The sequence below is a fragment of the Thunnus thynnus genome, chromosome 17 (assembly GCF_963924715.1).
Source record: "Thunnus thynnus chromosome 17, fThuThy2.1, whole genome shotgun sequence".
Lineage (NCBI taxonomy): Eukaryota > Metazoa > Chordata > Actinopteri > Scombriformes > Scombridae > Thunnus > Thunnus thynnus.
This window is the reverse complement of record NC_089533.1, coordinates 22673588-22698393: the sequence shown is the minus strand read 5'-3', so window position 1 is coordinate 22698393 and position 24806 is coordinate 22673588. Positions and strand designations below refer to the sequence as shown.

General features: G+C 43.9%; 1 protein-coding gene across 6 annotated transcripts in view; it reads right to left on the bottom strand.

Moving 5' to 3' along the window:
• The window catches only part of LOC137168529 (RNA binding protein fox-1 homolog 2-like), a 43145-nt gene that overhangs the window by 10999 nt on the left and 7340 nt on the right, over positions 1 to 24806 (bottom strand). For 3 of the 6 annotated variants that reach the window (XR_010924289.1, XM_067571163.1, XM_067571164.1), the window contains exons 2-6: positions 21367 to 21417; positions 7766 to 7969; positions 7467 to 7640; positions 6932 to 6985; positions 6575 to 6667 (exon numbers count right to left, since the gene is read on the bottom strand). Coding sequence is in view for 5 of the 6 variants with exons in the window: in XM_067571163.1 (XP_067427264.1) it covers positions 6575 to 6667; positions 6932 to 6985; positions 7467 to 7640; positions 7766 to 7969; positions 21367 to 21417 (576 nt within the window). In the remaining variant the exon portion in view is untranslated. Of the gene's footprint in view, positions 1 to 6574; positions 6668 to 6931; positions 6986 to 7466; positions 7641 to 7765; positions 7970 to 10623; positions 11289 to 17612; positions 18095 to 21366; positions 21418 to 24806 lie in introns of those variants that run through there. The other 3 variants (XM_067571167.1, XM_067571168.1, XM_067571165.1) reach the window with 3 other exon arrangements.

Here is a 24806-nt window from a genome sequence, read left to right as displayed (position 1 = left end):
CATCCCACTTTTGCCCTCCCAATCCAGCCTGAACAACAGACCCGGACAAAATGAAGTCACATTTCCATATGAAACCAAACTTGTGGGGTTTACATACCTAAAAAGAAATATTCAAAAAAAATATATATACAAAGGAGAGGGAGAGAAAGAGGGGGTGCAAAAACATTTGTTTGACAAAATTAATAATCATATAACACAGAAATTACACGCAGCCAAATATGGGCGCATCACATGACCAAGAGTGAGTAACAAACCAAAAAAAGTAAAAAATTCAGCCAATCAGCAAGCGTCGGATGCAGCATAGAGACCAATCAAAACAATCGCAGCACTCCCACATCAAACACATAAGAGACAAAGATGGGACAAGATAAGTTAAGAGGAAGGGATGCAGGTGAGAAGTAAAGAGACAGAGCCAGTCCATGTACAAAAACAGTAGAACATAAAGATGGAATGAAGAGAAAGAGAAAAAAAGGGAGAAAGTTTTACATGAGCAACACACACACACACACACAAAAAAAAACTAATAACAATTACTGTTTAAAACAAAAACATATATACCAAGGTGCATCATTCAAATAAAGCAATTAGATTTGGTGACCATTCTCCTGAAAATCTCATTATATGTGGTGGGTTGAGGAACAGAGCACCAAAGGATGGAGGGAACAGAGAGAGAGAAAGAAAGAAAGAAGGAAAGAGAGAGAGAGTGTGTGTGTGAGAGAGAGAGAGAGAGAGCAATCCTCATTCCCAAAAAAGGAGAGAAATAAAATGAACATGAGACACTATGCCAGGCATTAGAACTGTGTGTCACAAACTAAGACCAGTACACTATGACTATGACTACTACTACGACTACTAATACACAGACAATCCACTACAAGGAAACCAAACCAAAAAGAGGAAAACAAAATGGCAGCATAATAAGAGACCCAAAAAAACAGCAAGGTAAACCCCATATCGGTTTAGAGATGCATATGGTTACACAACACTGGCTGATTTGATAAGTTCTTCCTAAACACATTTTTTATTTTTACATAAATTAGCAAAAGATCCCCAATGAAAAGTTCCAGTTTCATTTAACAGAACTGCAAATGAAGATAAAAACTGTTATTGCTAGTCTAGGTATGTACATTTGGTCAGTTTTTGTCTAAGAAGTCAAGACAGTCTTAGCAGAAGTGTTGTGACATCCTTTAACTGTCTCATCCTAAATCTGTAGTCACATGAAATGTGTCCAATTGACTCGTATTTGTCAAACTATGCTAAAAGCAGACAGGCTCAATAAAAAAATGAAGAAATTCAAAACCAGAGCGGCGTTATATTGCCCTGCAGCTCGGGGTCTGCATTCACTCAAAGCAAAATCGTAGGCAGCATAAGGGAGCAAAGCTTCATATCATTTCTGTTGATTTTTTTATTAATCAAGAAAATGAGTACTACATACATTAAGTCCAAATGGAGAATTAATCAGATGGATTGTGGATAGCTGTGTCATTGCATAGAGGAGGGTGATTACATTCGGTCATTCCCAGTGAGGTGTTAATGACATGGTGGAGGGTGGGGTGGGGTGGGGAGGGGAGGGGGGGGGGGGCATGTGGGGGAAAAATATTACCGCTGAAAGATCCAATCTGTTGAAGGTGCTGTGTCCGTCTGTCTGTGTGCCTGTGATACTGTGCGTGTTGTAGCTAAATATAAAATACTAATATTGCAGCTTCACAATATACTGTAAATAATACAGTATATAGTACTAAATGCCCATTTCAGGGGTGGGGTGGGGAGGGGGATCAGTTCAGTGATAGATGTTTGTACACAACTTACCGTTGCCGTAGAAACAGCGAGTGGTTACCGTGGAGACTGACAACAACACAAAGAAGTCGTCAGGGAAACAGAAAAAATATAATAAATAAAGGAACAAATAATCCTAGTAACAAAAGAAACCTAAATGTCCCCCCCATCTTCCCCCAAATAAAAAAACCTGATAGCAGCAGTGTTACAGCTCAGGACAGAATATAAGAGAAAGAAAGAAAGAAGGGAGGAAGGAAAGGGAGAGAGGATGCGAGCTCTCAATGCTTTAACAGAGCTCGGAGCATCATTACAACAATCAGACCAGTGACAGGAAGAGTATTCGGTGCTCTAGAGTACAAAAGACGTGATACAGGAGAATGGAGATATGGGGGCAACCTTGCCTTAACCCAAACACTAGCCTATTGAATGCACAGTGAAGGACTGGAACACCTCCAAGGAAAAGTCAGAAGAGCAGATACAAATGCACACCACCCTCCATCATAAGAGCAGAATAGCAAAAGGTTGGTTTAACGCTGTCTGGGTCTGTTACAGTCAAAAGGACAAGTGGAGGTATTTTGGTTAGATGTTACGAGAGAGGACTCATTCTGGTGTGGTTAAAGTTAGGCCACAAGGGAAGAGAGTGTATTTGGAAATTGGGCAGAATGGCTATAATTTCCAGTTTTTAACCAGTCACCACAAAAGAACATACTAAAGGCAATAGTCAAACGATGAAAGTAAGAGAAAACAAACTAAATGATAAAAATGGAAACACAATAAGGCAGTCAGATAATGAAAAAAAAAGAGAGTATTAGAGTTAGAAAAACAGCTGTAGTTTAATTTCAAATAAACACAAAATGACAGAAAGACAAACTTGACTGGCAACGAGAGAATGAAGGGGTAAAGGAGGAGAAAGAATGGAGCCGACACAGAAAGAAAGACAGAGGGTTGGAAAGGGCAAAGTACAAACTCTCTTTCCCCTTTTCTTTCAACCATCTCTACATTTTCACTCATGTACAGAAGCAAACACACACATGGATACTCGCACATTTCATTCATTGGATCTTTTCTGGGGCAAATCATGCAGTAACAGAAAGTTTCAGTAACAAAACAGGACCGGTCAAATCCAAAGCTGGGAGGGGGGGGCGAGGAGGGGGAGACTGGGACACAAGGAGCTGGTAAGCCTTCACCTCAGGCCGTCGCCAATCCGACAACTCACAATCAAGTTCTTAACAAATCTAACTTCCTCTAAATAGGAATAAAACTAGTGAATAAAATCCTCAAACAGGCTGATAATGTTTATGGGAATGGCTGCTATAACGTCCAGGCCGAAGTGAGCTGAAGGCCAACTGTGTCCCGCTGAGGAGAGCGTGGCGCCGCGGCAGCACTGGTTGGTGAGTGTGCATGGTCAAGCATGCACAACCACAGGCACGACTTCTTCTCATCCTTTTCACCACACACATCCATGCAATGATGATCTGTTCTCACTAGCCGCCCCACCTTTGATGAGACTAAGGCATGCAGAGCTTCACCACTTGTGACAGCGCGCGTACACACACGCACACACACACACACACATACACACCTCAGCTATTCTGCGCTGTTGTGTTCAAATGTCTGACTAAAACTCTGCGCTGCGGAGGAGCCGTCACTTTCCATAACACTCCGGTCACACAGATCTACCACAAACGCACAACTTTGGAGCAAGAGTTAGTGAATGGGAGTGTAAAGGGTTCGGCATGGTCTCTGTACCTGTCCACGCACCCTCTCCTGTGGCCGTGTGCACACTGCCTGCACACACTGATGTGTATGTTTCTAGGACAGCAGAAAGCTACCTAGAAGGTCTATGTAAAACTAATGTCGGTAAACCTGCAGATTCCTTTGTATAAAGCTGATTTTTTTGCACGGATTAAATTAAAAAAACACATGTAGACACCTTAATCTTGACAGTCTGGCTCCCATCTCCCATAGATGAAACAATGAAACTATCAATATTATAATTTAGCCAGCGTACATCTTCATGTTTTGCATATTTCCTTCACTGGACACTCAAAACAAATGGAGAAACAGGTGGGGACCAGGCCACAATCATCAGAGCCATGTGGGATCTGCACACCAGCTTTAACTTCAAGATTTTGTGATCAAGGTTTGAGGCGAATGAGACCATGCAGGGACCCTAATCCACTCTCTGAACAGCCAGTAATTGCAGCATACTGTAAGAATTAAATATGTGACATCACATATGTGACTTAATGGTTTTGGAGGGATTTTCAGTTGTTAGCTTTGTCCCCACAGTCGAATGACATTTATGAGTGTAGACTGTTTAAACTGTTACGTTAGGGCGTACAAACAGTCACAGACGCAGCCATGGATGGGTGGAGATGCACTGAGGTGTGTATGTTTGTGAGTGCATACTAAAGATACACACGGTCACACCTATATATAGGCCTATAGGACTCTATAGTCTATATATAGAATGAATGGTGATGAGATGAGTTCACAGAGAAGCAGGTAGAGACAAAGTGAATTGTAGTTGGGCCACTTACATGGATACATTGGAAGCGCACAGGAAACTGACTTCTTCAAAGCGCAGAGTTTTATTCCAGACAAAGAGAGGTACAGTATAACTTTAAGCACAACAATTCTCTATCTATTTCATATAGGCTACATACATGCACACTATGGGCAGCTAAGCTACGAGTATAACTACTTACTAACAACCCATTGGCATGCACCAACAATAAGAAATGTCAGCACTGGAGTTACATACAGCATATGTTTATAAATCATTCAGTCAAAAATCATTCTAAAAAACGAAGAATTCAGCTATTCAGCCCTATTTTGCAATGAGCGCAAAAAGACTATGAGGCACTGATTTCATGCTAACTGAACAAGTAAAGGAAGTTAACAGTCCCATCACCAAAACTAACTTAACAAAACAGCTGTACAGAATAAACATGCAAAAACATCCAACTGTCTGTAGTACAGCCTCAGTTAGGCTTCCATATCAAAATACTAACCATGCACACTTAGGCTACATCAACTAAACTCATGCCAGTGGATAGCAGTGAACTGCAGAGTCACACACGATAAATATTAAATATTTAATAATATAGAACCATGGTACACAGTAGGCCTATATTTCAGAGTTTCTGAATTTTAAATATATGATTACTCTAATTATTTTTTGCTATCTTCATTTCCGATAACATAGTTCAACAAACTCTGAAATGATATGACCAATTAAAGGGATAGTTACTGCTGCAACATCTGTGAGACAGGAGAACTGCCAGATAGCATTGCCTCAAATAGAAATGTTCGGCCCCTTTCTCCTCAGTCGAAAGAATGCGTAAACACAAATCCATGATTTGTCCTGCGCCAGACTTTTGTCTCTTCAGGCCCATGCACCATAAACAGACAGAGAGAGAAACACTCTACAGACTCCTGCTGCTGGCCCACCATGCGGCTGATACATGACTCTCTACAGCCCGACACCACTACTCGAGTACATGCAGAGTGACAACTGAAAAAGAAAGACAAACGGCTCGCTGATTAATAAAAGTGACCGACATCATGCAAAACTTTGGGCAGAAACACAGAATCGGGTTAAAGCAATGCCAGGGACAACACAGGTCGTTGACTGATGCAGGTTAAATTGGCTCCATCAGTATCCATTCAGCTTGCTGATTGACTGAAGGTGGAGGTGGTGGAGAGAGTATGTTGCACCAGTGGATGCAGGTGGCTGTCTTTCATTCCTGACCACACTGCAGGAGAACTGAGAGTACAGAACTAAAAAAAGGGTCCAGCCAGCCTCATCCATCATGCAGGGACTGACTCTCACACACCCACCCACACACACACACACACACACACACACACACACACACATACACCATAAGGAAATCACCACAGTAAGCCCATGCAGAAAACCTGGCTTACAGTGGCTTGGGTCAAGAGATCCAAAAATGGACAACCGGCTGATTGAAACCCCAATTAAAATAAAGAAGAAAAACTGCTTTTAAAAAAAAAAAAAATCAGCACATGCTTCAGTTAAAAACAAACACAATATTCAATCAAATCAAAATAAATTAACCTGAACGCACATTGACTTTACATTAAATCTCAAGCGTACAGCTCTTTGGTAAGAATCCAGACTTCCATAAAGTGAACATGCGTCAGTGTTGCTGTGATTCCCAGCATGCTACTGTTGCACCAGGAGCCATAAGCTTGTCACAACCACTTAGCCACAGCACCGGGAGAGAGGAACACAGAAGGATTTCTACACTAGGGAAGAAAATAAGAGCATCTGACAGCAATCTGCCATGCATCATCCTTTCACTGCGTTCCTCTCGTGCCCTCCGGTGCCGACTACACAGACATCATTCCAATTGTTGCAGAAAAAAAAATTGTAATATCAGTGTGGCTGCTAGTTGCACATCAGTGGAGGAAAAAAAAAAAAAAAAGGTGAAGAGGCACAACAGCTTAATGTGAAAACAATGCTGCAGAGGAAAAGTACCCAGCATGCCTTATGTATTGTTCTTGCACCCCCAGTCATTCCCACCACAGAGACAACAAGAAAAAAAGGAGCAAACAAGTCGTTTTAAATTGAAAAATTAAACACATATTGCAGAGGACCAGGGAGGAGTGGGATACCAGTGGGCTGCATCAGAGCATATCACTAAAGGGAGGATGGGAGCTAGCTAGCAGTCAGTGATCAAGCAGAATTACGATGTGAGCACAGAAAGAAGACAGAAGAGAGGACGGAGAGAGAGAGAGAGAGAGAGACAGAGAGGAAAATTACCTCAATCTTACGACCTTCCACCAGTGTGCCGTGGAGCTTTTCCCTGGCTTTCTCTGCGTCTGCGCTGTTCTCAAATGTCACAAAGCCAAAACCCTGTGGTACACAGCAGAGGTTAAAGAGGTTGATGGTGATTGAGGGGCACATCATGAGGGATTGTGGAGAGCGAGAGGAGAATCTGTGAATTCGAGGCCAGTACAGCATTCTGACATTGTTTAATAGATGATGTAGTTGCAGAACAATTGATTCCCCCGTGTGGCGAGCTGGTGCCGCGTCACAAAGTGTCACATTTACAGAGAGTAATTATACATAGTGGGAATTTACCGTCAACACATTCTGGGATGCAAAAATGGCACTTACCTTTGAACCCCTCTCATTGAAAATAATCTCTACATCCAGAATCTTCCCAAATTGCTGAAAATAAATATGAGGAAAGAAGTTAGCAAACACATATAAGCAAAGAAAGCAATTACGTAACATCTTTGAGTTATTCTTGGTTTGGCTTTACTGCAAAATCAAAAGCTTCTGACACTGAAGTACAACTGCTTCGCACTAGGGGTCACTATTATACAAAAGACAACTTTCAACATGTCAGTGTGTTTCTTTCCATCCCTTTGCCTTGAACTCTGCTCTGTCCCCTTTTTTTTTTTTTTTTTTTTTAACGCTCACTTTGTCGCTCATGCTAACACACTGACACACATAGCCAACTGCCCCCTCAAGCACCAAGAGAACACCCATGAGTGTCTTTCCCTTTGTGCGAGTTGGACTCTTTTGTCTGTATCTACACCCCACCCCTACCTAGTGAGTTGGCCCCTCCGCGAAGAACCCGGGGTGTCTAGACTGATTTATTGATCCTGTTAAAAATGAGGCCCCACAACATTCCCAAACTTCTTACCCCAAACATCTGCCTGAGATCTGGGTCCCGGAAACGGAAGGGGATGTTTGAGACGTGGAGGCGTTTGGGGGTTCCTTTAGCCTCTGCGGAGTCTCCTGCAGAGCCTCCTGGTCCTACACCTCCTGTACCACACTGTACACCCGCCTCACCCTGGGACGTCTCCTCTGTCTTTCCCTGTGTTGGGCAGAGAGAAAAGAATACGTTTTATCCCACATATACCATTACCACTTACAACTCAATATCCCAGACGACAGTTAACTAAACTACCAGTAAAGGCTTCATCACCACGCTGTGCTTACATTGTTGTTGTTGTTGGTGGTAGCAGTGGTGGCTCCATTAGCACCAGCCCCTACCTCTGCTGTACCTTGGCCCCCAGCACCAAACATGGCCCCAGGGCCAAACTCCGTCCCCGGTAGCCCGTTTTGAGGAGGGGGTGGAGGAGGGAACGCTGTAAAGGGTGGGGCCACCAAGCCCTCCTGTCCTCCTGTTGAATCCTGAGAGCCCTGCGGGAGCGGGGAGGGGCGAGGAGGGAGAGGAAAGAAGAGAAGGAGACAGCTTAGCATACATACTCAGTAAGCCTTTCACAGTGGCTGTAGCGTCCTGATGAAAGCAGAATGAAAGGGTTAAAATCCTGCCTATTTAATTTCTCTCTCTCCTTCACCACTCAGTCACTCTCCTATTCCCTCTCTGCCACACTCTCCCCCTCCCTCTACCTCCATATCTCTGACAGGCATGTGTTTTCAGTCAGCCGACCATGAAATATTTACAGCAAACACATCCATTATTAAGAGTCAGAAAATTCGATACACAGTTTGAGATACAAAGATGCTTATAGGATGGATGGACGGACACGCAGAAAAATAAATACTAACCGTGACATGTTAACCATGACGTATTTACAGCTACTGGTGTATTGTGTGAATACCTGTTCCTGGATTTTTGGATTTCGTTTAGAGGCCATCTATAATTCAGATTAAATGTGTATCAGCCGGGACGTTGTTGCCTCAGGTACTATTTTCTCTGCACTGTTACAACTGTATCAGCGGTGGTATCATCTACAGATTCTTTATAGCTGTGCTGCTGCTGCTCCAGCCCATACTCCTTATCTTATATGTGTGTGTGTGTGTGTATGTGTGTTTGTATGTGTGTAGTGACTCTGCAATATTGCTTGCTTTAATCATTTCACCCACACTGAAGGACATCTTGGACTAAGTTTCACAAAATCCATTTCCAGTAAAGAGAGAGAGAGAAAAAGGAAGGGTAAGACAATGGATGGACAAGGAGATGCAGGATGAGTGGAGAAGCTGAAAGAGAAAGAAGGAGGCCAGTGCGTGTGGGGGGGGGGGGGGTCAGGGCTGCTTCTTCCACACCAGGCCAAGCAGGATGACACACAGCATCCAACACCATTAACCACTGGCCTGGTCTCTGCCATGGGCTGGATCTGGGCTGGGTGACGCCTAGAGACACCAAGTCTCCAGACAGCCTTTTTAATTAGACGGAGTAACTAAGATGCGTTGCCGCAAAGCAAATGAGCTCTGTCCCTCTCCCTGTCTCTCTAATCCTATAGCTTGACTGCTCACTGTTCTTCTGCATTGACAGCCACGCTGGCTGTTAACAGCCAGCTGAGGCTTGAATGCCCATCTGCAAGACAGACGGCTTCTGGGGCCTGGGCCCAACTAGGCATCAGAGATGGCTGCGTAATCCAAAAACAGGACAGAAAAATCTGTGAGATTCGTCCTCTGCCACTCTCATTGTGGTAAGGCTGAATGTATGTTAGGAAAGAATGTGTGAAAGCTGATTTTGTTTTACATCTGCTATGGTTTCTGTCACCTAGCGATAAAAAAATATGGAACCACCGAAAACCTCAAGACGAGGAGCCATTAAAATTCATTGGTTAGGATTTAGCTTACCCTGGGAAGGTTATATCAAAGCCTGAGTGTGCTTGTTATGGCATGTGAGCCTATAAACATGCAGTAGCTTGTACTCAGCCACTAAAGGGTGTGTCCTATAGGCATATCCCTGCCCAGGGATGAGTCACACACCCCAAAAACGCTCAGCAGAGGTAAAAAAAAAAAAAAAAAAAAAAAAAAAGGGAGAGAGTGACAAAAGAATAAGATTATGATTAGATAAAGAGGGAATTTGGTCTAATCATGCTTTAACAGGAGTGTTTATCTACATTCACCTGAGTTTTTAGCTTTTAATGTCTTACTGAGCGAGAGCTGGTCAGTGAGTGTGTCTCCCAGAGCTGAGATATTTCATTTGCAGGCTTGTCATATGATAAACTCTGATCATCTAGTGTTTTTCCAGAGACTTCTTCAGGGCAACAAAGAAGCAGCTCATTGTTTATCAAAGCAAAGTTAGAATTTATGCTTACTCTGTCGTTCCATGGCTCTTAGCTAAATAAAGCAATACCAAGCTTAGCCTGGATATCATTAAACAAAGCTCCACATCAAACCACAAAATCATTAATGAGAAGAAATATTCAAAGGTGTTATAATAATCACATTTATTTGAGGGTTTGTCGTGATTTAGCTGACCAAGTATAAAAAGAAAATGAATCATAGAAGAACTAATAATCAGATAGGCGAATGGCAGCTTGCAGTGGATTAAGATCAGAAGTGAAAGCAGAACAACCACACAGGCATTCCTGACCCGCTGACTGAGGAGCAGCACTGCCCTACATGGCAGCATCATATGGTCAAAAGTAGAGAGGACGAGGAGAGGAGAGCGAGGAAAAAAGAAATAATGGAAAAAAGAAAAGGGGGGCTCGACAGGAGGGCAAAGGGGATTATGGAAAATAATGACACGCTCTATTAGCGTTGTGTCTGTTCTCGACATAAACTTCCACACTGCATTTTGACATTGTGAGATAAGATACAGAATTGGCTGAGTCTATGATACACAAGAATAAAAAGTGTATGCTTATCATTAAAACTGCATGAAAAGCAATCTGAGCAGAGCTGACAACAGAGTAGATCAGGTATCAACAGACATGTTTTCTAATATTACAAAAAGAAAAGGACCATCTGGAGTAGGACCTATTCATCCATGCTGTTTCACTCTCACCTCATGCGCGCACACACACACACACACACACACGCACACGCACACACATACACATACACACACACACACAGCAGAAGCACAGTTGTGTTACCTGAGACACCATATGTTTTTCCACACACGGAGAAGAAGAGGGGGAGAAGAAGCCTTTTCACGGCAAAACCTTTCAAGCGTGCGTCTATGTCTGCTGACTTTAGCCTAACCAGCCCAAGTGAAGCACACACTAGCCGCAGAAACACAGACTGAGTGGCCAAGTGGTGATGCTACTGAAACTGTAAGTTTACTCATCAATCACACAAACTCATGACCATTTGTCTATCCTAACTATCTACTGTCTGCAAAGTTGCCTGGCTGAAATACTCTTTACAGCTTCTTCTCCCTCTGCAATCCGTCTCTTTTCTTTTCCAGTGGTTGGAGAAGTATGCCTCCGTTCACCCCCCCTCCTTTTTCCCCTTCCCTATTCGTTCTTGCCTGCCACGCTTGATGAAAGCCAGAGGGAGATTTTTTTTTTTTTTTTTCTCTCTTTTAAAACCACCGACACCCGCCCCTCAAGTCACTCAAAACCTCTGCTGCACTGTGATGTCCATCAAAGCGCAGGCCACTGCCCATCTCCTTATACGGCTGCCTGTGTCTCCTTCCTGCCAATCAGATTACGCTAAACTTGTCCCTGAGAGGTACATCAGTAGTTAACTGGTTCAGAGGACACGTGGATGTTTATGTGGCAAGAATAATAACTTAACAGAGAACTTAGTTGAAGCTCTTACTGTATACTGTATTTAGTACACAATTTCATACTAGCAACAGTTATTTCTTAAAATTTAACAAAGTAAAAGCTTTTCCCTAAAATCACAAATATATGTGTCGTTATGCAACATCAGGGATCTTATAATGAGCTTTAATTTAATTTAATGTAATTTAATTTAAACTACAGGGTAACACAATGCTGTCCGTCAGTGTCAGCAGCTCTGTGACTGCTGAGATCTGTGACATACAGCTCGTCTGTTTTTGACTGTTCTGATCAGCATCAGCATCAGCATCATTATCATAATCACACTGACAGCTCTTTCTCTCACACTCTGACTCACCTTGGGCAGGACAAGATGGCCTAAATATATATATTAGATATGTATATGTATAGATATAGATAGATATATTCCCCTGCTAAATTCATGCTGGTTTCAGTTTTTGTTTCTTTTGATAAACTACAACACAGCAAAGTATGTTTTTAATGAAATTGAATAATTAAGAATAAAACAGATAATAGGTTGAGTATTCAGTAGCGACTTGGCTTGCATGTGCAATCACAGTTGTAACAGTATAACTAAAGTACAGCAACACTCACAAGGCTGTTGTCAGTTTCCTGGTTTTACTAGATGGCTACTAATAAAGAGCGACAGGGCAGAGAGAAGGGGAAGACATGTAAGCACAGTCACAAGACAGATTCAAATTGGGAACGCTGCATCCCTAGAAAGTCATAATTATTCTCTTTTGTCTATAAATATCAGAAAACGGTTTAAAATGTCCGTTATAATTTCCCACACAGCCCACAGCAGACATCTTTAAATGTCTTATTTAGTCCAACAACAAACAAAACTTAAATATTCCGTTGACTTTCATAGATGACCATAAAAGAATTAAATCATCACATTTGAGAAGGTGGAACGATTATTCGATTATCAAAACAGCTGCTGGTTAATTTTCTGTTGATCAATAAATCACTGCAGCTCTGCTACAATATTTCAACAAAATGAACTTAGTGCAAACATACTTATCCTCAGCCTGTCTGCATGATAAATGACGCATGATGTTTCATGAGTCAGAAGTATGACTACATCTGTAGCACTGATGTACTCACCATCTTCCAAATGATGATTATTTCTCAACTTTTTTTGTGTCACTACAACTCTTATATCATCACAGACTGACATTTACACTTATGGGATTTCCCTGACCTTTAATCTACCCTGATTTACTACAGAATGCAGTCAAGTAGAACAAGCTTTTAACCCTACTGCCAAGAATCCTTAACACCAATACTACAGACAGCAAGGATCACTGAAAATCTGCAGACCAAGCCAGTGCAGCATCTGTATGCGTTAATATGCTTTCCACACCGTCACTTCAAACTGTTTTATTCCATCCACGAGAAAAAATCTTGCATTACTAATTCTGAGTGGATGCAGCGAGATGGGGAATTTGTACACTGGCGACAGAAAAAGTTTAAATGAAACTAGAAATACTGCCTTGAGGTTCGATGCCTCTGTCCGACCACTCAAGTTGCAGTCTACATCTATGTCTGTCCAGACTCATAATATTTGTAGTGAGGACTTTGAAGGAATTTAATAAAATCACCACAGTTTCAAGGTGAGCACCCAAGATTAGTGTCACCAATTCAGTATCCCACCAAATGTGAAATATAGTCACAATCTCCACTTCTGTTCCTGAGTTATGGTGTTGAATAATGTCCAGAAAAGTGTTTTTGCAGAACATTATGTCATAGTGAGGTTGACCTTTGACCTTTTGGATATAAAATATCATCACTTCATCATTTCATCCTATTAGACATGTGTGAAACTTTGTCATAATTAAGCGTATGAATTCTTGAGTTATGGCCAAAATGTGTTTTGTGAGGTCACAGTGACGTTTGACCACCAAAGTCTAATCAGTTCATCCTTGAGTCCAAGTGGACGTTAGTGCTAGATTCAAAGAAATGACCTCAAGGCCTTCCTGAGATATCAACCCGAAAACATAATGCCTATGGTTATAGGTGTCGCCGGCGCGGAGGCACAAAAACGCAGCGGCACTGACTTACTGCTGCAGTCTAAGCTAGTGTACAGTGTTGCACTGCTGTTTATCATGCAGGAGCAGGTAAGCTAGGAGATGCTGCATACATTTAGGGCTCTGCTGCATCGCATCTGTGCATCACATCACTTGCAATGCGCCTCTGTGTGTATATGTATGTATGTGTGCTTTGGTGCGATGCGCAGACTGTTTTCACACCTCAACCTACTGCACACAGCCTTGGGCAGAGGCAGTTAGAGCAGCATTAGTGGTGGACAATATCATCATGGCTATATGTGCAGTGGGAGAACAGTTAACCCTGAGGTGAAGCAGTGTCAAACAGTGCATTAGGCCACCAATACTGCACACTCTGCACTTTGGTTTACTGCTAAATCTATGGTAACAGCTTAGAGTGGGTTTGTGCTGTAGTGAGATGGGTGGTGGTTGTGACCTCCTTGACATTATCTGTCACTTTCTAATGTGAGATTTGCAACGCAGAGGAATAACCATAATCCCACAGGATTCCTATGCTAAACAAGGCTAAATATGCGGTGAACTTGAGATGCATGTGTACACCTTACACAGCAAAACACACATACACTACAGTGTGTTATGACAGTGAAGTTGCACAGTTCTGTCAATTTCTCATATGTGTGCAGCTATTCTCCCACGAACAGACGTGTACACAGAGACCTGAGAGTAACACAATTCTTCCTGTGGACGCCTTCCGGTCCAATTGTCGGCTTACGTGATTGGCCACCGCAGCATAACGTTGGGTTGCGTTTCAGCAAAAGTTGATCAACTTCTTACTGGACAGCCGCTGCGGCTTTTTGCGGCACCCCATGCAGTCCCCACTGTGGGAGTGGGGACTGCTAAATGCACTACCCCCTTTCAAATGAATGGAAGGACTGCCGTTTTTCACGCATTATTGCACTTGGTGTAAAAGCAGCCTAACCCTGTGCAGGTAGGTTAGAGGAATGATGCAACACCTCTGGACATCTACAAATACACACAGAGAGATAAGAATGTTTTCACACAGCAAATTAAACTGACATTTTTAAACTGTGTAAGAATAAGAATATGACATGCTCAGTGCTCTGTTGTTTGACAAGAATAATAAGTGACCTCCACCACTTGCCAGGTAGTCATTGTTATGCATATTTAAAATGACAGGCTATCCCCCCATACAGCTATGGACTGTTAATACCTGATGTTAAGCAGAGCACAGACATCCAGTGTAATAATCAGTTTCGGCACAGACAGGACAGCGGAGTCTGTTCACTAATTCACCTGCTTCTGCTGCATGTGTTTGTTGACATCAGCCTGATATCTGAGGACAGCTGGCCAGCTAGTGTTAGCTAATGACTGAACAAAGTGATCAGTCCACTCTCATGGCTTCACCTCTCTAGACAATGCCACATCAACAAACACAAACAAAGAGCGCAGATCAGTGGGAAGAATATTTTTTCAGTCTATCCTTTTAGGGATTGCCAGAGCGAGCTAGCCACTTGGAGTCTGGAGACATCCTGAGTCATGGCAGTTCTGTAAACTGTGGCAGGTGTGCACTGTTTATAGGACTATTTAGAGTCAAGAATGCTAATATAGTCAGAAATCGACCTTTTGTGGTGTTACAATAACTACATTTATACTATGTTGTCATGGACAAAACACTGTCTAGCGTGCCCTTTGCTATAGCAAATAAGACATACTTACTGACTGCAAAATGGCAACAGTGGTAACTTTAATGTTGACATCAAGCAAGACTTGACTAAACGCCAACTCTTATCCACAGTGAATGCTATAGAGACCTGTCACCCAAAATAGAGAGCAGTGCCATAAATTTTACAGAGGACACGGTGACTGATGGTGTGTCACCTTTAAAGTGCATTCCCACATGGAACTAACCCCCCCCCCCCCCCGCCCGCCCGCCCTGACACCCTTCGAGTTACAACCGTCATCCTGCATTTGGCATCATTCTCTTTGAAGAGGAATATTGTGTTTAGCTTACAGCTGCTCTAGCCTGCGGGGGAGTGAAATAGAGGAGGGGAAACGGGAGAAACAGAGAAGAAACACATGACAAAGGGGAAAAAAATTGAGAAAAGGAAAGCTCGTGTGTGAAAGAGAGACTATTAACTGAGATTTAAGAGGTCTTGGGGGGAGGTTCTACCTGTGGTTGACTGACCAATCAACTCCAACACAGCAGAAGCTTAGGAGCAGTCTGCGTGATTATTATGTGCATCACCATATCATCTTACATGCACAGTACTGCAGTATAGATCTGCATTTATGGTCAATCTGTCTTAGTCAATGCACTTGAGCCAACCCTGTTCCTGACCATTGCTTACTGCTCGGCTTTGGTGTGAAGTGGTGAACATGCATTTCTACAACAACTATAGGGTGAGGGTATACAATTTTTATCTTATTGCTATAATCTAACAATAGATATTGGTCTTGACTTGTAGCCTCTCACCCGTAATGTCTCTATTGATGTCAGCTGTTGCAACTTTTCAGGTGCTAACCAAATAAAGACAAATATTCAACAAAGCTACAACAGTAGTTCCTGTTGAACCTTCAATATAAACACTGCAGCAGTGTTTTTCAGTGTGTGTCAGCAGTGTGTTTCCCCTATATTCATTCTGCAGCAGCGGTGCACCACTGCAGAATTATGAGCGCCGCTGGTAAAATTTCACAGGATCGTTAATATCAATGGGCCTCTAATAATTTTCACTCGCACATTGTGCAAGCATGATAGCACCCTACGTTATCGTGGAATTGTTGTGAGTCATCAACTAATGGATCAAATCCCAGAATCCTCCCTCTCCTCATTTTTCATAGGATATCTACGTGCAAGGCACCGTCATAAGAGTAGCATAGCTCCTTTAAGGAATAGGGCAGTGCGTAATGTGTGTGTGTGTGTAGCGAGCGCGTGGTTGAGCGACAGTGAGAGCACAAGCAGCAGAAAAATGACAGTGAATGCGAGCGCAGCAGAGGAAAAGGTTAGCAGTAAGTTGTCAATCTGGCAGGAAATGTACAGTACAGGCTACAGTGTGTCAGTTAATACATGCTGCAGCTTTCCCTCCCTCCCTGGCCGCCCCAAAGCAGTCAACCTAGGGAAAACAGTGCTGCAGTGAGTACTGTTCTTAAAAGTGCTCACATGTCTTTATGAAATATACAGATTAGGCTATGAATGGGTCAAATGAAGGTAGCGGGTATGTGTGAAAGTGGTATCTCTTATGACAAAGGTGCAGCAGCGTATTGCTTAATAGTAACTGTTTGTTTAAGACTTTGTTGTGCCATAGGAGAGGGGGAAGTAGAAAAACACACCTAGCAACAACTGGTGTGTGTGCGTGTGTGTATGTGTATGTGTGTGTCTGTGTGTGTGTGTGTGTGTGTGTGTGCGCCCACACAACAACTGTGCCTTGGCACCTGTCTCCTTCAATCGAGGGACAGATGAAGTTTAAACTGCACGGACAGCTTAGATGACAACGTTGACTCGCTTGACAAAATCTCAGCTTCAACCCTCTCTGCACATGACATTACATGACACATGCACGCATATAGTTATGAAATATAACATGACACTCTGTGCGGGCAGCATGGCGAGAGCATGCATTACCCACTGTACATGCATGTCAACACAGGCAATGAGAGCAGAGGTTGAAATGTACCAAATGCAAATGTACCTCTTGGCCCCACCCCCCAGGGCCCAGAGGAACCCACGACCAGAGAGCAGGACATGCTAGAACAGAGCCGGAGAGCAGCTCTCGTCCTCAGGCTGTCTGTCAGCTAAAGTAGCACAGACACGCCCACCATATGCTAAGAGCACACAACATCAACTGTATAAACATTATATGCTACAGCGCTAAGTAACTGTTTTAATACAGTCGCAACCGTGTAATTCTGCAATTCTTGCACGAGCATAAAATATGAATGAAGACAAGGGGAAAAAAAATGTTGCTTATTTACAGCGTGGTAATAAGCCTTGATTTCTTCCAAAAGAATCACTTAGGTGCAAAGAGTTAAAAAGTGAAGGGAGCAGAGCTGCAGGGACAAGCCCTGCTGTTAGCCTGAGACCCTGCCAACTATCTGACAAAGGCCTCACCTGAGCCAAGACACAGCACAGCCAAACAGGCCATACCATAAACAGCACACTAATGACTTATTTTCATCAAGCCAAACTAAACTAATGAAAAAAAAAATCATTAATGATCTCTCTTGTTTTCCCTTGTTCTGATCTTGCAATTATCAACATATGCACACGGTTGTTTATAGAAAGAGGCTCTACTTGAGAAGTGAACTTACCGGTAGCATTGCAGGGTAGTAAAGCCCCATCATTGTCTGATCTTGAGGAACAACTGCTGACCAGCACTCCACCTTCTCGTTCCTTCTCCTCTCTTCTTCTATATGTGTCTCTATCTCTCCTCCTGTTCCTCCTCTCCTCTGTCTGTGCTCTAGGACCATGAGCTGACGGTGGCCTCAGTCCACTTCTGTCTGTCTCACACATTCAAATTCTCCCTCGTTCACTAACTCTTCCTCCTCCTTCCCCTTCGCCGGAGTCCCTTCTTCCACTTCTCCAGCACGCAAGGCTCGTTTGCCTGTCACTCTCTGCCTCTCCTTTCTTCGTCTCCCTGGCCCTGCTGCTCTGATCCCCCTCGGGCCTTTCTGTCTCTCTCCTCCTGACAGCCTGAGTTTCTTCTCTCCTGCTCTCTCTCTTCTCTTTGCTCTGCGTCTGTCATTCACACGCTCGCGCTACACCGTCCTGCTGCTCCCCCTGCTTCCCCTTGTTCCCGCCCCTCTTTTAAACTTTCCCTCCCTCTCAGCCTCAGTGCCTCCTATCCATCAAAGCATCCATCCTTCCATCTAGCCATCTAACCCTGTATCTGGATGGAGTCAGAAAGCTGCTGCTGCTGCTGTCTCCTCAAACCCCCAGAGAGAGAAAAGGAACAGGAAGGAAGAAGATGCCGTCTTGTATCCACGCACTGGCAGCCTGAGAATACGGAACACGAACGCGACCCCCACTGCATTGCAGCTTTTTTTGATGATTTATTTATTGCGTGGCAGCTTGTCAGCTCCAAAAAGCAGTGGTAGGTAGGCCAGTCTGTAGACGGCTAGGTAGACAGCTGCGTGGGTAGGCTCCTAGATCACCATCTCTGCTGCAGCTGCCTTCATCACACAGATGGAAGTCTCAAAAAACTGAGGGAGCGCCAGCCCCGATCCCACTATCTAAACCTCAACCTGAACATGAATCTGTATCACGTTGCATTGCGCCTTTTTCTTCTGGCTCGGGCTCAGTTCCCTCACTTCCCACTACTAAACTGTTAGGGGGGCGCTTAATTTGCCGAGATGAGAGTGCAGTTCTTTGCACCGCATTTTCATATGGGAGGGACTGAACTCTGCGGAAAAAAAAGCCCTGATGCCAAGCTTTCAGACATCTGCTGAGTCTGGCTAGAACTGGGTCCAGAGGGATGGAGGGAGGGCAAGATAAGTGAATGGAGGTGGTGGAGGGGGAAAGGGGTAAACGAAGGGAGCAGGGGCAGAGACAGAGGCGCAGGGGATGCGAGCGAGAGATAACGGGATAGAGAGATAAATGGATAAAGGGCTGGGCGAAAAAAAAAAAAGAGCGAGGGATGACAGGATTAGGGCTGTAAGTGAGGAGGATGAGAGGATGAATAGGGGATGATCTGAGGGATTAAGCACATAGACTGAACACAGCGATAAACACACGCAGCCTCGCACAAACACATGCACATAATGTACACACAGATGTGCTGTGATCATATTCATGCTGCTGAACTTTGGCTGAAATACACACACAGACTCATACAAAGGGCTATATCTATCCCACACTCATCAGCTGACTCACACAAAGGCCTCCTTCTTCAAACAAAGTATCTACAGAAAATCAATATCTCAGGCGTAACTATTCTATAGCAATAATCCATCGCTGGTTAATAGCAAGTCCTCATGTGAAGGTTACGGTGCGCTAAATAAAATAAAAATGCTTAGGAATGTAGCCTCTGTGACTTGTTTGTATGTGTGTTTGTGTGTGTGTGTTGTGAACCCTGATCATTTCTGTGACCTAAACAGCAGGAGACTGACACGTATGGCCCTGAGGGTCAGAATGGCCATACACACACACACACACACACACACACACACACACACACACACACACACACACACACACCTCACAGTGTGCAGCAGCAGTAGCAGGGACCCACAGGAGCCTGTGACCGTTTAACACACTCATATTGACACAGACCTACAGGCAGTTCAAACATGCATACATAACATAAGACAGGAGACATTACCAAGACAAATGTACTGCAGCAGTGAACAAGCCAATCCGGCTAAGCTAGGCTTGGCTTGCTCCATTTGCATGATAACCAGCAGCTAGTGTGCTAGAGACTCCTAATATGTGTGCTCAAGGGCAGAATACATTTGTGGGGACGACTTTTAAATCATTTATTAAACAAATGCGGCAGTGTGCGTTGGCACTGAATTGAACAGATGAGATGTAGCGCAGATCGCAAGTATTTCTCTGCTCAGGTGTTTGTCTTACAAGCAGAGGAATCCGGACAGGCGAGTGCCAAGACTGGAATACAGTGTATGTCTGCTCTTACTGAGCAACTGACTATTGTATGATTTTGTGCCCTGCAGGCAAGCCATCTTAAATAACTTGTTTCCATTTCTGTTTCACCTCTATTCCACTTCTTCGCCTCATCCTCTCCCGTCTTGCCTTTAATCTCTTTCACAATCTTTATTTTTGTCGACACGTCAACAACAGAAATAACTGAATATCGGACAGGAGGGAAGGGAAGGGAAATTTGATATTACGTAAAACTGACTTTAAACCTGAAAGACAAATTCTTACAGCGTCAGCCTCTTTAAGTCGCTCGCTCGCTCTCTCTCTCTCGCCGTTGGAGAGCTGTATTCCCAAGAAAGGAGATGCCAAGGGTAGAGCAGGAGTAAGGGGGAAAAAAAAAAAAAGAAGAAGAATACATGGAAGGAGATGAGGCCTCTGAGAATCTCCCGTGTTGTGATGTGGGGAGGGAGGCTGGGGGCTCACAGCCTCACAGACCAACACTCCCCTCCTGTGGCACTGCCAGAGAGCTGCACATCCCAAACACATGCACGCTGGAGACACACTTACACATGCACGCGAACACAGAGACAAAGGTACTCACACACACACACACACATACATGCAAGAATCCTTTCTCATAAACACACCCAAATGGAGGTCGCATGTGCATACACACAAACTCATCCACACATGAGTACTGAGCTGGTCTGAGCCGCTCAATGTGCTCTGCTGCTTGGAGGTAGATAAGAAAATAGTCAGCTACCCTGCCGCTGCGCTGCACACATAAGGCACTCATTACTGAGAGCAATATGCATGGAGAGACACTTAGAATAAGAAAGAGAGTGGAAGAGAGAGACTGAGAGAGGCATTACAAGAAAGAAAGTGTGAAAGGATAGGATTGTGGAAACAGTATTGCATGAGGAGGGTGCGGAGCTTAAGTTTAAAGAAGGTGATATCGTAATTTCTTTCTACTTTCTGAGGGTCAAGCCTTTGAAAGGGAAGCTCAATCACTCCCAGTTCCTCTTCCAATCCTTCTAACAGCCATCATTTATAAGCTACCACAGGCTGTAGCGGAGGAAAAATAAAAGAGCTCCCGCAGGACTTCATAACTGTCTCGATAATGATGCCGTTGTACAACAGAGCCACATCCATCCTGCAACAGGACTAGATGGGTGACAACACTTGGTTCCCCTGGCCAAGAACAATTAAAGCTTCTAAAATTATTTATATTACACTGTGCCACACATTTGTTCCAACATTTAGAGGAACCAGACAGTGCAACTATCCTTGTTTCAATTTTCTTACAAGTCAGTGGATATATTTCCTTTACATCTTGTGAGCAGGCAGCATTTGATTAACTGAACTTGGTGGCTGAAAACTAGAACATCTCCAGTGATTTCAGGATACTGTATTAGCATTTTTTGTAAATGTATTTTTACAGAGGTTTGCAAGCAGTCACTAATCTCTTACCTGACTGTGAGGTGGGTATCCATGGAAACCGGGGTTTAAAGGCTCATTGTTCTGCAAGAGACAACAGGAGGGAGGAGAGCGCTGTAAGTGGCTAGGCTTTTGAAAATGAGTGGATGCAGCATGACAGTCCAAAACTTTTACATTTCAGGTGAAATGCACTCTCAGACAAAAACCTCCATCTAGCTTGTTTTCCATCTAGATACTGGAAAATAAAATGAGTGGGAGGATGGTATAATTGGGTTTTTTTCCTTACTGTCTTGAACAGATTATTTAGACTAAATAATATTATGTTACAACAACAACAACAACAACAACAACAACAACAACGACGATGATGCTGAGAAACAGAACACAGTTCATACAAGGACAGAAGACATTTAATGAAAGGAAAAGACTGAAGAGTGAGTTAACAGTCTGTGTGGATGCTGTGACTGCTGAACCATTACTCCAGCTTACCAACATTTCATATCCAGCTAACCAATCAAAATCCACTCACAGAGGGTGAGCCCCCCCCCCATCCCTCATTGACGCTGCCCCAGAAACTAGTGTTGTGGTTAATTGCTCTGTAATTACTTTTAATTAGATTATTTCTGTCTCTCTCCCTCTCTTTTCTCTCTGACTATTATTTTCTCCTCCGTGTCATTTTGCCCCGGCAAGAGGAGCCATTGTTTGCTGCAGAGCTAGGTGAAGAGGAGGAGGAGGAGGAGGAGGCGAAAGAAAGACAAAGAGGTGGAGGGGGTAGCGGAGGAGGACTGGAACAATGGAGAAAGTTAACCAAACGATGATATTTTGACAGCAGTGAGAGAGATGACACAGTCTAGCCTGCTGGCGTGCCTCGCAGAGAAAACATGACCTCCTAGTGAGACTCATGCCTCTGCTCTCCTGCAGGAGAAGGGAAAAGGGGGGGGGAGGACGGGAGCGAGAGGACGAGAGAAGGTCTGAGGGGGGAAAAGAAAGATGTGTGTATATGTATGTGGGGTGGGGTGCTGGTCTTTTAGAACTGCTGATGTTTTCATTACATTTAATCTGCGGGACTGAGGGGTAGACAAAATGTTTCAAATCCTTGCGCTGCCCCTCGGCCTGAATACACTCCGCCATTCAGCAAACAGCTTGAGTGTGGGCTGTGTAATGCTGCAGCAATGAGAAGGGCAGATTTGGCTTCTGAAGAGTGTCAACAGACTTAACCTCCTGGCCCTGACCTCGAGCTGCCTGCTGCGGGAACCACTTCCGGATTGCATTCATTCAGCCAATCAAGGGCAAGTGTCTGACAGAGGGCCACGGTGACAGCGGACTGACACAAACAGACAAACAGCTATCAAAGGTGATCCAGGAGAGCTAGCCTATAGGACTAGACTAGGATTTGAAGATATATAAGCTAAGAGCAAAAACAGATGTGGCGATGATGTATGGCTGAATGAAAAAGGGGTAGTGTCTAGACGGAGTGGGCTAGAGGGAAGCCAAGGGGGAAATTAAGTTATTAGCAACATGAGTATGACGGAAAAAAGGACAGATGTAAAGAATAGGTAAGTATGAGAGTGAAACTTTTGATGCAGGAGCAGTAAACCCGTGTATGTGTGTGTGTGTGAGAGTGTGTGTGCGTATTTGTGTCCAGACTCGGGACCCGTCCTCCCTTTCCCCCTGTCTGAAACAGCCCTTTCTTTGTCTCCGCTCTCCACTTCCTGTTTCATCTGGAACCAATTTCCCCCTCGTGCCTCGTCCCCAGGGGGAACACTCTCCTTGGTGCGCCGCGTTTACAGGCGAATGGACGGGCTTATATTCAGCAACATACTCGCTGTGTAAAAAAAAGGTGTCGGTGCTCAGCATGGCACAGATGGAAATGTAGTATTAGGAGATGTAGAGAGCAGAATCTCAAGTCTACAAAGCCTTGGGGCAATGTCGGCAGTGAATGAGAAAATGCTTCCCATTTTAAATAACAAGAGCTGCATGTTGTGAGTTACTAACAGTGTGATGCATTTCAAACAGGACTAAACTGACATCTGGTTTCAGTGCACCGAAAACTGGAGCTTAACATTGTATTTGTTCAGTGTTTGAGCTGTAAGTCCTTCGTGGTGGTGAGAAACAAAACACTAGCAGCCGAAGAAATTTGATCATTTAACCGGATTACTACAATATAGATACAATTACGAGTGATTGTTGGAGAATGAGTGTTTTTTTTTTATATCACATTTACAGTCAAAGTAAGAGTGTGGGCGCCGCACTAGCAACAAAAACTGGGAGGAAAATTGGAATGCCAGTGAAATCTAAACCAAAATTATCCCCAACCATCAAATTATAGAGTCGCTGTTGGTTCTGCAGTGGACGGAGCAAAGTGGAAAGAAGAAAGAGAAAGGGGAGGAGGAGGAGGAGGAGGAGTTTACGTAGAAGAACAGGAGGAGGGAGAGAGGGTAGAGTTGAGCAACATCTGGAATCAATCTGTCTGCAAGAGAGAGAGGGAGGGAGGGAGGGGAGGGAGGGGAAGGGGGGGAGCAGGATAGATGGATGGGGGAAGGACAGAGGAGAAAGAAAGAAGAAAAGAAAGGACACAGTTAGATGAAAATAAGGGGCAGAGACAGACACACACATGTGAGGAAGAATGTGGGGAAGAAGACGGCCAAAGCCAAGAAAGGGGAGAGAAATATAAAACACTAAAAGATTTGCGAAACGGAGACAATGAGTCATAAGAGAAGAATGCCATGTGATTTATATTTTGTTAAAGGGTGGGGGAAGGGATTGGGGGTCTGAACTTGATACCTAGTTTTCAAACAGTCATTTACTCACACTCTCGTACACACACACACACACACACACGCACACACACACACTCTCTCCCTTTGCCATATGGCATTGCTTTTAAGTATATTACATGCCTGCATGTCTTAAAAAGTATACAAAAGAAAACCACATTTATTACTGCCATGTTTTTTTTTTTTTGAAATTAACAAACTCAGTGTGCTGCACTAAGCCTGTCCAGGTTGAAAGCTGGGCTTTCCTCCCGCACTTTTGCAAGTTTCCATTAAGTTAATTCCATATAGTTTGTGAGCGAGGAGGAGCCTTTGAAGGCGCCGGCTGGCTGACTGTGAGGGCTTCAGACTGCACTGGCAGGGATCAGCAAAAGCGCAGAAAACCAGTTACACACACACACACATAAACACACACACACTCTCTCTCTCTCTCTCTCTCTCTCTCTTTCTCTGTCCCCCTCTCTGACTCTGCGGAGGGCAAAACTAAAGGGCGTCTCTCTTGTTTATTTTCTCTCTCTCTCTCCAACTTGCTATTTTAGGAGAAGGAAAGAAGTTAGGGAGTTGCTGGAGCAAACGGGTAGAAGCAGGGGAAATAAAAAGGAGCAGCAGTGGTGAAGGAAGGCAAAATGACATGAGGTCAACAGATGGTGAGAGGGGAGGGTGGGAGGGAGGAAGGGAGGGAGGGAGGGAGGAGGGGAG